The following is a 15,238-nucleotide window of genomic DNA, read 5'->3' on the forward strand; positions in this document are numbered from 1 at the left end:
CACAAAAGAAAGTGAATATATATGCCAGACTCTACACATTAATTAATTTCAAGAAAGACGATCCTCAACTCAAATCAAGACTATGGAATACTATGACTTTAGCAGCCTCTATCATCAAACTGATGACGAGATGAAGAGGATAATATATACATCATAAAACACCTTGTTTAATGATGTGAATAATGCACATCATTTGCGCTGCACCATAGTACGTGACGAAGATAAGTAAATAATTAATTGCGAATCTCAACAACCCACGGACGGAGACCGGCGGGGTATGTGGCGGCACGGTGGGTGGGGTCAAGGTCAAGGTCGAAGGTTTGAATGGCTGAAGAGCAGAGCACGTCAGCAGTAGATTAGGAGAAAACGTAAACGTAAGCTACCAATGTCCTTTCTCTGATACATCGTCCGTATCCCACGCCTGAGAAAACTAACGCCTTCTCTCGATTAAAAAATGATCGAGATCTTGGAGGGGAAGGGTCCGTCTTCCCATTGACCCGACCGGCCGGCCGCCATCTCAGGCGTGGTGATCGGAAAGTGAGGCCTGACGTCATTCATATGACACTCGCACCTCTCTCTTCCACTTTCGTCTTTCTTCATTGGCAATATTGGACGGCTTCCTCACGGCATCCTCTTTTCATTTCATGTGAAAGTAGGTGCAATAAATTGAAGAGGAGATATCAAAAAGAACTATTTCCTAGCAGTAGCAAAAGAAAAACCAATGTTGATGCAAACAATAGGCGCAATAAATTCACGTGGGGAGACCAAACTCGACCATTCCCTGCCAACCATTATCACAAGAAACGTGTACGGGTATTATATGGCAAGAAAAAAGATAGTTATAATACGATAAAGTTGTATATCTCGAGAATAAAATGAAAAAATCTCGATAAATTTTTAAAAATTTACAATATTTATTTAATCCTAAAAATTATAAAAAAATAAAAAAATATGAAAAAAACGCAAAAAATAATATCCGTATAATATGCATCTTATACACATTTTTTTTATTTGCTGACTTTCTTTTTTTAAAAAAAGGGAAATAAAACATGTATTATATGACTGACGGACAAAAACCAAAGTGGGGAGGCCAAGAAGGACCATTACCTACCAGCAACAGAACAAAAAGGAAGGTTGATGCAAACAATAAGTGCAAGAAATTTTTCGTGATGGGATACCATTTTTTCAAATTAAAAAATTCACATGTAAATTTTTAAAAAAAATTGGCGTGAGGCCAGGGCCGTGCGAGCCCTACTGTGGCTCCGCCCTTGGAAGTGGGGATACCAAACAGGACCATTCCTTGTCAGCAAAGAACAAAAACGGACCATGTCGTAGCAAAAGAGAAACCACCGTTAATGCAAACAATAAGTGCAATAAATTGAAGATGGGAAATAAAAAAGGACCATTTCCTACCAGTACCAAAAGAAAAGCCACTGTTGATGCAGATAATAAGTGCAATAAATTGACGTGGAGAAATCAAACTTGACCATTCAGAACAAAAACCACTGTTGATGCAAACAATAAACACAATAAATTGATGTGGGGGAGACCAAATCGGTGCAAGCACAAAACAAAAACCACTATTACGGCAAACAATAAGTGCAATAAATTGAAGTGGGGAGACCACATGACCATTCCCTACCAGCACCAAAACAAAAACCTGTACCATCTATACAAAGAACACCCACAAAAATTACTTATTCTTATATTGATATATGAGAGTATTGTTTTATTTGCATATTAATGCTTCTTGAAAATTTAAAATCTTATTACTAGCAAATTTTTTTTAGCTCAGCCACTGTTTACAGTTAGACCTGGACAACGGGTCGGGCCCGGCCCGTTTGGTAATAATTTTTTTAATTATAAAATAAATTTTAGTAATATAAAATATATTTTTAATAACAAAATACATATTATTAAATTTTAAAAAAATTAAAAAATTATTTTTTTTTTAATTATAAAGCTGGGGTGGACCAACCCAGGCAGCACATCAAGCCCAAGGCCCTGCCCACCGGGCGGAGAACCCGATGGGTACCCGACCCTTGCCCAGGTCTACTTACAGTCCCAAAACAATTTTTACCGGCATCTTTATCACAAATAAAAATTCCCAACCCATTGCCTCTAACCGGTAATATCCTCTCTTCCTTGGATCGCAAAGGGGTACAATGACGGCAACCATGGAAATTGCTTGAAATACTAACGCCACTTCAGTCTTATGTTCCCTCGTTCAAGCTTCATCTGAAATCATACCCTTAATGGGAAGATTATACATCTTAAATCAAGTGTTCTCTATGCATCAAAACCTACTCCACTAACACTTGAACACTAGTATGGAGGAGCCCACCAACAAAATAATGCAGACTATCGTTTGACTCGTACAAGAACCAACAACTTTCATTTCATTGAGGGGCATTATCGTCTTTTTAAATGATCCATAAAAGGATTTTTGTCCCTCACAAAAGGTGCTTTTTCACCTTTTATCTTTCGCACCTGTCATTTGTGGAGAATCTCATCGGTTTTAATGCTCGGGGCATTTTCGTCATTTAAACTCTCCGGCCATTGGGTTCAATTATTGCGGTCGAGCCGAGCCTTGCCTAATATTCCTTCTAGAAGTTCGGGTCTCTCGAGGGCCCTGAAATATTTAACTCCCCCATACGACATTCTGAAAAATTATCATTTGGTCTATATTAAAAGTTTCCAAAATTATATAACGGCACTTTTTAGAAAAGGATATTTGAATAAAAAAAATATCTAGCGTGGATCCACCAGCTTTGCTAGTTGGATTCGATTATAAATTATAAGATTCAAAGGTGATTATATACGCAGGTTCAATAACATTTGGACGGTTAACTAATGGGAAGTTCTGTACGTAACCCTTTTGCCATCCAAAGAAATGGACAAAGATTCGTTTGAATAAGTTTCTAGCATTAATTCAAAGGTATATATGTGCATCAACAATTCAGATATTGTATAAGAAAGCTTACTCATTTGCATCCAAACTCAATTCTCCGTGAACATTCAATTTCGAAACATATTTAACAACGCGTTCATTCTTAGACATCATAAGTTTACATCACTGTACTACACTACGAAGTAAAAACATTTAATCATATTTAGAGTTGCATCGTATCATTTATAAAGAGGAAATGTTCATTTCCCCCCTACTCCTACTCCAGAGAATGGAAGTCATCTTTGAAGGATTGCAGGTTCTTCTCAAAGAGAGGAACAAAGGCATCGATATCTCCGTTGCCATTGATGGAAGGCGCAATAATCAGCAGTCCTTCCACTGGAAGATAGGAAGGAAGGAAGAGGTTGGGGCACCCTGCTCCAAAGTCCAAGTCATAGAAGGGGAACCTGAGCCAGGAATCCACCTCCAGGTCTGGGCTCAGCACCATCTCGTCCTCGTCCGCGCTGGGCACTAGCCCTTCCATCTTCTCCTTGGAGCTCGAGAAGTCGATGAAGGACCTGAAGTAGCAGTCGTCCACCCGAGCGACTGCGTCGTGTATGAGCCTCGCTGCGTGACCTACCGGCCTCGCCAAAAGCTCTTCGGCCTTGGACTGCGGCAGAGCCCACAGCACAACATTGCCAAAATAGTTCATGGGCACCGGCGGATTGCTCATTCTGGCCCGCCCGTTCACAGCAATCCGGATTTTGGTGATCTGATTTCCGTCCAGCCCTCTGGCTCTCGTGACCTTCCTCCACAGATGAGCAAGAAGACACTCAAACGTAGTAAAAGGCTTTTTATAAGGGCTGTCGACAGCGGCCCTGGACTTGAGTTTTGCTAAAAACTCCGACGAGAAATGTGCTTTGTGCACCACTATGGTGTCGTCGGAGTCCGAATGCTTGGTTTCCCGTCGGTCGACGTACTCGACACCACGGTGGTCGAACTGGGAGCAAGGAGGGCTGCGGGGGACGAAGATGGAACGATCATGAAGAGGAAGAGGGTCCATGGGAAGGCCGCGCACTGCTCGGCCCCATGCAACCAGGAAATGGCTGGTGGAGAACCCGTCAGCGATCATGTGGTGGGTGGTGACGCCCACAACCAGGGAGCCACAGGCGAACCTGGTGAGCTGCACCTGAGCCAACTCCTCTATTCCGGTGATGGGCTGGTGCAACTCAAGGTAGTCGGGAGTAGGCTCGTCCAAGTTGGGAAGAGGATAGTCGGACCTGGCTTCGACAAAGCGCATGCCCTGGTCGTTGAGGAGAATGCAGCGACGGCCGTCGTCGTCGTAGACGAGCCGGCCGGCCCACTCCCTGTACTCCGCGAGAGCCTTGCGCAGGCCCTGCTCGATGACCGTGTTGGGTGGGTTGGGTGGTCTGTAGGCATACAAGGTGGCTACATGGGTGTCGAAGCTGACCGTGTCGAATGAGCTGAGAGGGATGAAGACGTCAGTGCGGGGACGGTTGGAGGTGGGGTAGCTGGGCTTAAGGAGCCTGGAGCTCTCCCTCTTGATCTTCATGGTGATCTTGTGATGAAGATGATCAGCGGATGATGATTGGGTTCGGCAGCAGGACGATGGTAAGGGGGAAGGGATATCGGTGGTGGCAATGTTACAATGTGTGTGTGTGTGTGACGAGGAGATCAGATCGTTCTCCTTAAATAAAGAAAGCAGAGGCAGGAGAGTCGGATGTTTCGGTCCATGGATTGAGAGAAACCATCTGCCTTGAGAAAATGACGTTTCGATTGAACAGGAGGCACAGTTTTCGAAAGTTTCAAACATATTCGGCCTCCATTTTCCACTGTGGGCCATTTAAAGCCTCCATACGTTTTAGATGCTGCGCTTCCAAATCAATGGGAATGGTATATTTTATATATATATATATATATATATATATATAAAGAGAGAGAGTAACAGGTTGATTTTGTTGAATGTTGGAGTTGGTAGTACAATTCATGTCCTGGATAGTAATTCAAGGACACCAGTGATGATAACAAGGTGACGCATAACCACTGGCAAACAAGAAAACCGTGTTAAACTGTGTCGTTTCTGTTTTGACTGCCCCAACCTGTCCACTATACTCACCTTTGATCTGTTAACTTCTTGAAATTCATAAGTTTGAATATTTTACAATTCTTGATTTTATATATATATAGTTAGTCAGATAAAGATAAAGGAATCCTCTCACCTCTTCAAGCAGGTCACCCATTGCATTTCATCGAGCATTGTGTTGAATCATACCCATTGGATATATTACATCGAACAACCGTGATTACATAAAACTCAAAATAGTATACTTCAGCTTATATCAGATATTTTAGAAGGCATGAAAAGTTAACTGGTTTAAGATCTAAAAGTACTAACATGGTGTACAGTGCCAAGATGGGGCTGTAAATTAAGGACGTCTATTGTTGAAGAGCCTTGATCCAATTTCATCTCTGCCCATTCTCCAGCCTGATCCAGTGTTGCTCCGCATTTGCCGATATGTATTGTATCGGTCTTTTACCTTTATAATGTTCTACGGTCGATACAAGTTTATGTATGTTGCATTTTAAACATTAATTTAAAGGACAAATAAGAATAGGCTGATATGGACCGACATACAATATGTATCGCCAATAAAGCTTTCATGCTACTCCTTTTTGTGCCAAAGAAATTGTCGTTTACAGTGATGCTGCTCATGAATTAACAACCAAATGTGCCAATGAAGGTAAATAATCACCGATGCAAAAAGACACATCTGTGGCTACCAGAGAAACGTCACACAAGGATGTGGGTGGATGATTAAGCAGTTACTTTTTGTATATGGCTGATATTTTATTTTCTCCAAGTTTCTGGAAAGTGCTACTGTTGAGTTTCGTTAATGTATCATTCATTTAATGTGTAATCCTTGTAGTGAAATTGGTGTGACATTCATATACCCTTATTTATGACTTTCTACGTAGTATTGTATTGCATAGATGCTCGGGCAGGTGACATGGAAACGGTCTCTCGCAAATTCAATCCTTGTGGCAACCAATGTTTTTGCGCCATGTAGTAAGCAACACAGTCTCCTCACTAGGCCATGGACACGACCTTATAAGTCTTGGTCGTTAGGATAAGAAGAGACTTCCCTTCTCAGAAGTTTGATGGCAGGAAAGGAAGAGACACAGATAAACCAATTTATAGGAGACTTGACCAACACAAAGGAGATTATCAAATGACAAACCAAGCGGATGATCAGCTCACAGGAAAGACCTAATAGGTGATGGCAAGTGAGGTTGGTGTCACCCACCGAAAGTGTAATGCATGTGAGCTTCGTTGGAAACTTCCTGCCTCTTTTTTAAGATCCTAGTGGCGTCCATAGTTCCAGTATAAACAAAAGACCACTGGTTTTCTTCCTACTACCACTGGTTTTCTTCCTACTAGGAAAATAATCGTGAACTAACAATGGCGCTCCTACAATCCATGCCGTTCGCGGTCTAAGGACTTCTCTGAAAATTGACGGGTTCACACACAAGAGGGGATATAAGAATCTAGTAGGTGCCCTGACTTGAGGTTTGACCAACCAAAGCATAATGACTCATGGTAGTCTCCCTGTTATCCCAGAGTGCTCCCTCTCTCTCTCTCTTTTATATATATATATATAATTTAAACATTCAACATTACAAGAACCATAAATCGTTGCCAAAGTTGCAACACCATCAACCGTGGCTAATACCAATATAGAAACTGTTTGAACACATGCAAAGAGAGAGAGAGGGAGAGTTTTAATGGAAACCGATCAGAAGGACAGCTCCTATTTTACAGACCAGGTCGATCCATTTGTGTTTAGCTGATAGGGTCTGCCATTGAATCAGTTTGTATTTTCTACATAACAATGTTTGCATTAGACGTGCAAAAAGAGTGAACGAGGTTTTTAGTTTCACTCGAAACGATGAAAATATATTGGCGTTTACTTTTGAAACTGTTACGTGCACAATCGTATGCACGAAATTTTTGAAACGTTATATTTGAGCTTGTTGAAAATTTTTATAGTCCATCTTCATGAAAAATTGATTGGAGGGGCATCGATTCACAGATTTTTACATCTAAAAGGACACTTACATGTATAACAAAATAAATATCAAACAATTTTAATGTAAAAATAAAAGAAACCAGGTGGCTCTGCTTCTATGCCTGGTTCCACTTTTGACCTAATGCACAAGTGTCTAATGAAATACCCTAAAAAGAGATTTAAAAAAATAAAAATGAATTATGAAAATGTTAAGAGGCTAAAATGTATAGAAATTTTCTAAACTACTCAAACTTTTTTATTTTTTTTTTTAAAACTTGGGTGTAGATTTGTTGTTGTGCACAGACTCTCGACACATACTCTCATACTTAAAATGGACAAACGAATCCCAAAACTTACCTGTTTTCTCAGCTGCCATGCGTCGACCGGAAATAGACTCAGCGATCACATCGCCGGCCAATAAATCCACCGCCGGTCCCTCTTGGCCGTCGCAGTCGTGATCAAATAGCCGGTTAGAAATCGGTTGGTCCAACAGCGTCCAGCAGTGTCAACGCTACTTTGCATTCTTTTCCCGATGGTGTGCATTTGAAAACAATAAATTCTCAATCATTTGAAAAATGATAAGAAAATTGATGGTTCCATCCTCATCATTCATGGACAAATGGGCCAAAGGAAACAAAAGTTATGTTTCCAAATCTTAATTCCTCTTTCGGACGATGGCAGCCACGATCGATCCTCTCGACCACGTCGTGTAAATGATAAGACTTAATTTGCGGTCTTACGCGACCAACCCTTCGCATCTTGTGCCCCACAATTTATTTTTCAAATAAAAAGTGAGACAAATTGTGCTCAAAATCATGTCACTGAATATGAGTTTTTTATATATCAAGTCTAAAGGGGTGTGTGGATGACACCTCAAAACCAGGGTTTAGTGAAAAAACCCAGGTTTTTGACGTCTTTGGATGTCATCAAAATTAAGTAAAAAAAAAAAAAAACTCAATTTTGACAAAATTTGCTTTTGTACGGAAAAGAAAATAAAAAAACTCTCAAGTTATTAAAAATATAGGTTTTTGAGTGTGTCGCCCGAACAAATAAACTATAATTTTGAAACCCATTCAAAAAAATGGATTGAATGAAAGTTTCAACCAAACGGCGTCTAAGAAAAAGAGTCTATTGCATCATGAATAAAAGAGGATCTGTTTGTTTGGGCGACGTAAAAAAAAGTTTCATTAAGAAGTTTATTTACCATTGAAAAATTTTAGTAACCGGCTTTGTACTTCTCAATTAAACCTTTTGATATATCGTGAAATTCATAAACATGTACTTACTTTTGGTATCATCGTTGTTAGTTGTAAAGTGGCATCTCATCTAATGAAAAAAATGTACATGATTCATATAATTGTTAGCAAACTCAGTGCCACTTAATTAGTTTTCTTAAGCTTAAGTGGCGTAAAAAATAAAAGCAAATCTTCATGGATAACCTTTACCATGAAGGCGAACTTCAATTTAGCTACGGCACTCGCAGTTCAACACGTTCCCCCCTTTGAATACTTCCAAGTCTTGGCGTCTCCATCCTCAGGTTTCAAACGGTCTAAATTAGCGTCTAGAAAATGGAGTCTTAGTCGCCGATAACTTGAATTAGTTTAAGCATCGGTCAAGTCTTCCTTTGCTTTTCGAACAAGGCCCATGGACTGATGAACTTGATCCCCAAAATCACATTTTCAATTGTATCTAACATTTCTATAAACTACTTACATTGTTACCGAATAATCATATCTAAACATAATATTACCAATTAATAAGAGAGTCGAAGAATCACATGCCACCACGTAATTGCGTGAGGCAATTTTAGTCTTTGTAATTTTCTTTCATGTTTTTATTTTTTATTTTTTCCTCATGGCCTTCTCCTTCATTTTTACTTTTTTCTCGACTTTGCTTTTGAGTGTTTTGATCATTTCAAGTAAGGGAATACTTTAGTTTTGTTTTATTCATCACCAGTTACATGTAACGATTGATTAGTAAATAACCATTCATCATCGTCGGATTGTGATGGATGTATGAAATTTATTTAGTAGATTTTTTGTGAATTTCAAATAACAAAAGGGAAAACATTAATCCGATATAGGTAAGTCAAGTCTCCAACTGGGGTCGTATATCCAGTCAAATTGCTTAAAAAAGTCGGATGTGAAACAGAGTTTAGTACCCGATTACAAAATTGAGATGAATTCTGACTCCAAAAATGGCACTTGACCGGATTAAATTTTAAACAAATTCAACTGGATTCGGTTTCAGATTCAAATAAGGTTTACTTTTTAATAAATGTCCTTACGATTTGAAAAGTGCGTCTACAAGGTGGTTCGAAACTTCGAATTCGGTTATGTATTTAAAAATCTGACTAATCGGATTCAGATATGAATCTAAAAGTCACATTCAAGTTGTAAATTTAAGATTCAAATATCGTATAGAACTTCCTTCATTTGAATTAGAATTTGAAATGTAGAATAGTTGGACATCGTTGAAGGGTGTCTCGTTTTATTATTGATACCGACGCAACTTAGGACCTCGGAGGCAGTGAGAATGGAGGGGCCTTCAGGCTTCGTTTTCAACGGTGGGATTGACCCTCTCGCTCACCCCAATAGTCGGACATCCTCTGAATCAGATACGATAATTATAATCAGAGAAGCATGGACGAAAGAAAGTTGAGGGGCGATGGCAGTCAATGCAAAAATCCTGGAGGCAGCACTCTTGTTTCCGCTTTAGTCTGCCTGTGAATTCGTCCGCATTATAGTGTTTGGTCTTCTTCCCACATCAGCGGCGATCGTGGAAAGAGACATGTTGGTGACCTCTCCCGCTGCTTGTGCGTGTCGAGGTATGTGAAGGAAAGGAAAAAAAATAAGCAGAAAGAAAGACAGGTGAAAAGGGTAAACAATAGCAAGAAATTTGAAGACCCAAAAAGACAGTCGTCTGACGTTTCCAGGGATGTTAATAGATCAGATTTAAATCATATCTAGTCTTTAATATCTCGGTTTTATTGGATGTTTAGAACACTTTACATCATATCTGAATTCAAATTTCTGTCTAAATCCAACGTTAAGTTTACATCTGCATCCTAATCTGATTTTTAAACTCAAACCAAACCGCATTATAATATGTCAACATATAACATGTATATGTATGAGCATTGAATATATGATATTCATTTAAAACCAAATTTGGTCTGAATCCAAGTTCATATCTGATTGGATAGTTACTTGGCTTCAAATCTGAATCCAAGCAGATGTTATTTCTTAGACTAAAATTCGATCCCATTGCTTAATGAGACCCCAAATTTTGTTCTTTATCTGATTTCTTTAATTAGTTTGATCGGATATCTGATATAAATCAGATTCATTGACATCCCTACTTTCACTTGCCTCTGGGACGTCCCCGAATGATGAAGGCAACACTTTCCTTACCTTTTGCAAATTCTCTTCAACTAAGTACTTTCGTGGTAACAATATTGGTTTTAAAAACAGGAAAGAATTAACCCGTACATCGAAGGCCTTGAAACTAGCCAAAGTAATATTGGTTCAACCAATTGACTCTTAATATTAGTTCAACCAATTAACTCTTAATAGGCTACTAAAGGAACTGCCCAAAATAGTGTCTCAATTGTGCTAGCAAATTCTTTTAACCAATTACTGGCCAAGAATGGTTTACCGGTGGTGGTGGAGTTGCATCATAGTTGTTTTCCGAGTCGATGGCAGCAGAAAGAACTAGACTTTTGCTTTCATCTGTCTATTCATCAGCTATGGAATCTTCATGTCTTCTACATATATAATTAATTTTGAAATATAAGATCATTAGTTCAGGATTTTGGAAACCCTACTTAATTTATTAATTGAGCGCGCACTGCTGAACTTCATCCCTTTCTGATATATAAAACTCCTAACCTGTTTCTGGGTCACCGTCTTCACCATCACAATCAATAGCTGGCCGGTCAGAAATGGGTTTGTTCAACATTGTCCGGCAACGTCAATTCTACATTGGATTCTTTTCCAAATAATGTTCTTTTCCAACGTAAAACATGTTTGTTACGTGATCACTTTGCGTAACCCCTACGTTTTTCTAAATTAGGGTCATTGCATTTTGGAAACTAATTGGAAGGTTTTGGAAAAACAAGGGAAAAAGGACTAAGTGGAAGGCCTCAAGGGGCATCTATAGCTGGTTTGGTTAGTAAGTAAACAAAAGAAGACACAGTTCGATTCTTATGGATGTTATACCTCTATATCTTATGGGGATGGGTGCAGTAACCAAATTGATGGACAAACTGTACCCAATCCTAACATCCATGCACGCATCAAGACCCTGGATAAAAGGAAAATTTGGGTGGAGGGGTGCCTTTATGCTCTTTTCTAGCAGTAGATCACAGTAGGCCAAAGACACCATTACATGTGTGAAGAGTTGTCATATTTTAAGGTCTAACGCCCTATCTAGCTCGTGATGTTAATCTTGGCTCTTATGATATCTTGCTTACCCTTCAAGTAGGGTAAAAATCCATGTAAGTTAAAATTATCAACACATGGATGTAGATATAGTTGGTGTTGATCCACATTTCCCGTAACTGCATTCATTTATTTTTGTTAGAAATAAATAGTGAGATAAAGTGTTACTCAAAATATGTCACTAATTCTATACTCTCACAAACGAAGAGGCAGATATATACATTTATACAGTACCATATATGTCACATCAAGCAAAGTTTCTAGATACACCAAAATATAATATATCTAACAATTATAACATATATGTCACCATCCAGTGAAGTTTCTAGACATGCCAAGGTGCTCAAGTGTAGTCATCGAGAGTTCCCTTACAAACACTGTTCTGGCTAAGGTTGTTCAGTTTTAGCCATCATGCTCCAAACGCGTACGAAAAAAATCCATCTATTGTGGCCCACGAATCTTTCTGCCACGTAAATCTCTGTCTTTCTCTTATTCATGGTTTTCTATCATTCACAGTAAGGGTGCCAGACCTAAGTTTTCTCGTTCCCTAACATGGAAGTAATTCGAGATCTAATATTACTTCATTGACAAGTTTTGAAGCAAATCTCATGCTACGTACCAACGTTTAAGCTAAGATCACTAAGCCAGTCATGGCGTTACCCAAACCATTCAGACATAAAATGGAGAAAAATAAAAGATTCTACAAGAAAATTGATTTTAATTAGCAGATAAATGTGTTTATGTGTGTGTTCACGAGTAAAACTGACCGGCAATGATGAGGGAAAATAGTTTCGGATGCAATCTGCTGGGAGAAAGGGCTCCCGTGACCTTTGTTGTTGTCAAAAGAATGAAGAATGGATGTACATTAAGTACAAAACAAAAGAGAAAATGCTCAGCAATACACCCTCAGTGGAACAAAATTTGAGTGCTGGAAGATAATCCCACCCAACTGCTTAGTCGACCATAACAACCGGATCAAGCAGATCTCTGTCTTCCTTGGCAGAAATAAAATTCAGAACCAAAACAGACCATCCCTTTTAATCAAAAGAACAAAAACCCATCCCATCTGTACATAACTATTCAATGGCTTTCTTAATCTAAGCACGCTACTGTTTAGAGCCCAAAACAACTTTAGCTTCCCAATGAAATTAAACGTGTGACAAAAAAAAAATCAGTCCCCTGCTATGTCCCTGGCCTGCCAGTCTTCTACTCCAAGTGAGAAATGCAGAGCCTGTAAGTTACCATCCTTCTAGGTTGTAGGCAACTTTATGAGTACTTCCATCTTTCACTCATGTACCACCGAGTTCCAAACTCCCCACTAACACAATGAAACTTACAGACTCTGCATTTCATAGACCACTGAGCGTCGTCAACTACATTTTTCATGTCTTCGATCCGATACTTTGGTGGTGAAGCACAGAAAAGATCTGCTGCTTCCATCATGGAGATAGACTTACTAAATTTTCAGACATGCCAAATAGTAATTGGAGAAGCCATTTTTTGATTTAAATTTCCTCGGCCACCATTATATCCAAGTCTCCATCACAGAGTCAAACATTTTCAGTGGCATATCAAATTTGTACCCCTGAACTGTACCACACCTTCACAGCATAGCTACACTTGGAAAGGGAAAATGAAAATTCATGAATCACGTCTACATAGTGCAGATCTGTTAGGTAACGTGTAGCCTATCCAAAGTGAGTAATTTGATCATACTAGCCAAGTAAAGTCGCCATTGTTCCCTAGGAATGGCATCAGTCTTCCATGCTGCCTCTCCAAGCATCCTTATCTCTTTTGTACCTTATTTTATCATATATATCTGAACAACAGAGCTTGGAAACATCATCGCCAGCCCAGGTCAGCATATCTCATCTTTGTTCCAACTTGATGGTTGCTTAACAACTTGATGGTTGCTTAATTCATGGAGACTGTACAGAAATCGACTGCTTTTCGCTTTCAGAAAAATGTATAGTTATTTTCCGGCCAGAATTCCGCAATCTCCATATCACACTGTGAATACTCATTTGCTCCCATCCCCAAATCGGTAGCCATAAGCTCCCAGAAATTGGATACATATTTCCTTTTCATAAAGGCAACCCATTTGGAGTTATTGAAGTAAGTCAGTAACAAGAAAATAGTATATTACGTGCGGGGTGGGGGGGGGAGGGGGGGGGGGGGGGTGGTCGATTCATAGTTTAATTTACACTAATAATAGCTTTGCATTGTAAGGAAAGTAATGTTCATAATGGGGATACTGTTCGGTAACAGGAATGGAGCTCTTTGGAACGCAATATTCCATGAATGATACTGAGCTTCTAATGAGGCTATTTGTGGCATCAAGGACATTTTGTGTGTCCCATGGATGTGCATCAAAGATTGAGCAATTCGTGGAACAGTAGAACTATTGTTTTATGAATTGCCTCAGTCTATGGGTAGATTTGTGGTACACTCAAGAATGTCATTACTGCCAAAACAACCCGATAATTGCACAGGAATAAAAAGTCACTTGTTTGAATTGTCAAAGAACTAGTTTCAAATTGGATAAGCACATGCAGTCTTCTAAAAATATAATTATTACCAGAATATTCGCCCCTGAAGTTGCATAACTTGTGGAAACCATTGGATGTTCGTTGGAGTTTTTCCTTCTTTTTCTTTGATTTCAAAGGTCCACTGGCTATTTGAAGTCGTAAAAAAAATTAAAATTTTAAACAACTGAACAAATACCTAAGAGATATATACGCTTTGTAGCTAGCCATTAACGAACCCTCTCTCTAACATGTTTGCTAATATATATATATTTTTTAAGAAAAAGTATCACATATACTAACTTAATGAGAACACCAAGTTGGTGTTTGATTACCTCAAACTAGTTCGCATTACCTTAGGTTCTCAGTATTTGAAAATCATGTGTTTATGAACGAAGCTTTTGTTAAATAAAGGAGTAGAAAGATTATCTAATTAGTTCTGGATCTTTTGAAGAACTATAAATTTGAGCGTAAATTCCTGCATTCCAAATATTGTACGCTGCATCTTATCCATGCATTTGAAGATTAGAGTCAATCAGACGCTTCTTAAGTTGCCCCATGGGTAGTTGGGAGTCGTCCGACCTTATTGCTTCAATAGCAAAGTCATCAGTGGTTTGGCCTTGGAAGCTTCCAGGAACAAAAAGAACAAGCTCCGAAAAGTCAAAATAATAAAACCGGTGGTATTGGATAGCTAGATATTCCTGAAGGGCGGTGGGGTCAACATTGTTCTCGAGAACGGAAATAAAGAACAAATAAAGCCAAAGACGGCTGCTCAAAATTCTTGGGGAGACGTAGAAAAACTTGGTTGGACTCTGAAAAGTACAGAATCGGACCCTCATGCACTTAATTTTCCACACAAGCGGCTGAATTTTTGGCCATAGTGGATCTCCGCTTCCGAGTTTGCTCATATGGTCTCCCTTTTGTCAACACTTATCAAAGAAGGACATGACAGCAGAATTCTGCTCATGTAAGTTGATTGTGATACGGCTCTCGAAAGTTAAACAGTGTACAATGTTTTCATAATGAATTCCGCCAAAAAAAATGCTTACTACAAGCTTTCCGATTAATTGCATTCAAATTTTGCATGTAGTGGAGCATTATGTGATTGGAACGTTTGTACGATTATGAATTAAACAAAAGTGCTAGATACGATCCTACCATGTTTTCTAAAGCAAGAATACAAAGCGGTGTTCCCGGTGACGTGTTTTCACAGAGAAAATGTTGTTCTTTGTCCTTTTCTTTTTCTAGTTTAAATATTACAATGGCTCACTCTGCTCATTTTGATAACTGGGCTTC

The 15,238-nt window shown here is 39.1% G+C and overlaps 1 protein-coding gene across 1 annotated transcript; it reads right to left on the reverse strand.

Moving 5' to 3' along the window:
- Positions 1-3,010: 3,010 nt before the first annotated feature.
- On the reverse strand, positions 3,011-4,556 carry LOC116265663 (agmatine hydroxycinnamoyltransferase 1-like). Its single transcript, XM_031646443.1, has one exon. It carries the CDS (start codon positions 4,458-4,460, stop codon positions 3,168-3,170), a length of 1,293 nt encoding a protein of 430 aa, XP_031502303.1. The 5' UTR covers positions 4,461-4,556; the 3' UTR covers positions 3,011-3,167.
- Between the last annotated feature and the right edge of the window lie 10,682 nt (positions 4,557-15,238).

The sequence above is a fragment of the Nymphaea colorata genome, chromosome 1 (genome assembly GCF_008831285.2).
Source record: "Nymphaea colorata isolate Beijing-Zhang1983 chromosome 1, ASM883128v2, whole genome shotgun sequence".
NCBI lineage: Eukaryota > Viridiplantae > Streptophyta > Magnoliopsida > Nymphaeales > Nymphaeaceae > Nymphaea > Nymphaea colorata.

Excerpts from the sequence above, each read along its gene's own strand:
- LOC116265663 (XM_031646443.1), bottom strand. The coding sequence starts at position 4,460 with ATGAAGATCAAGAGGGAGAGCTCCAGGCTCCTTAAGCCCAGCTACCCC.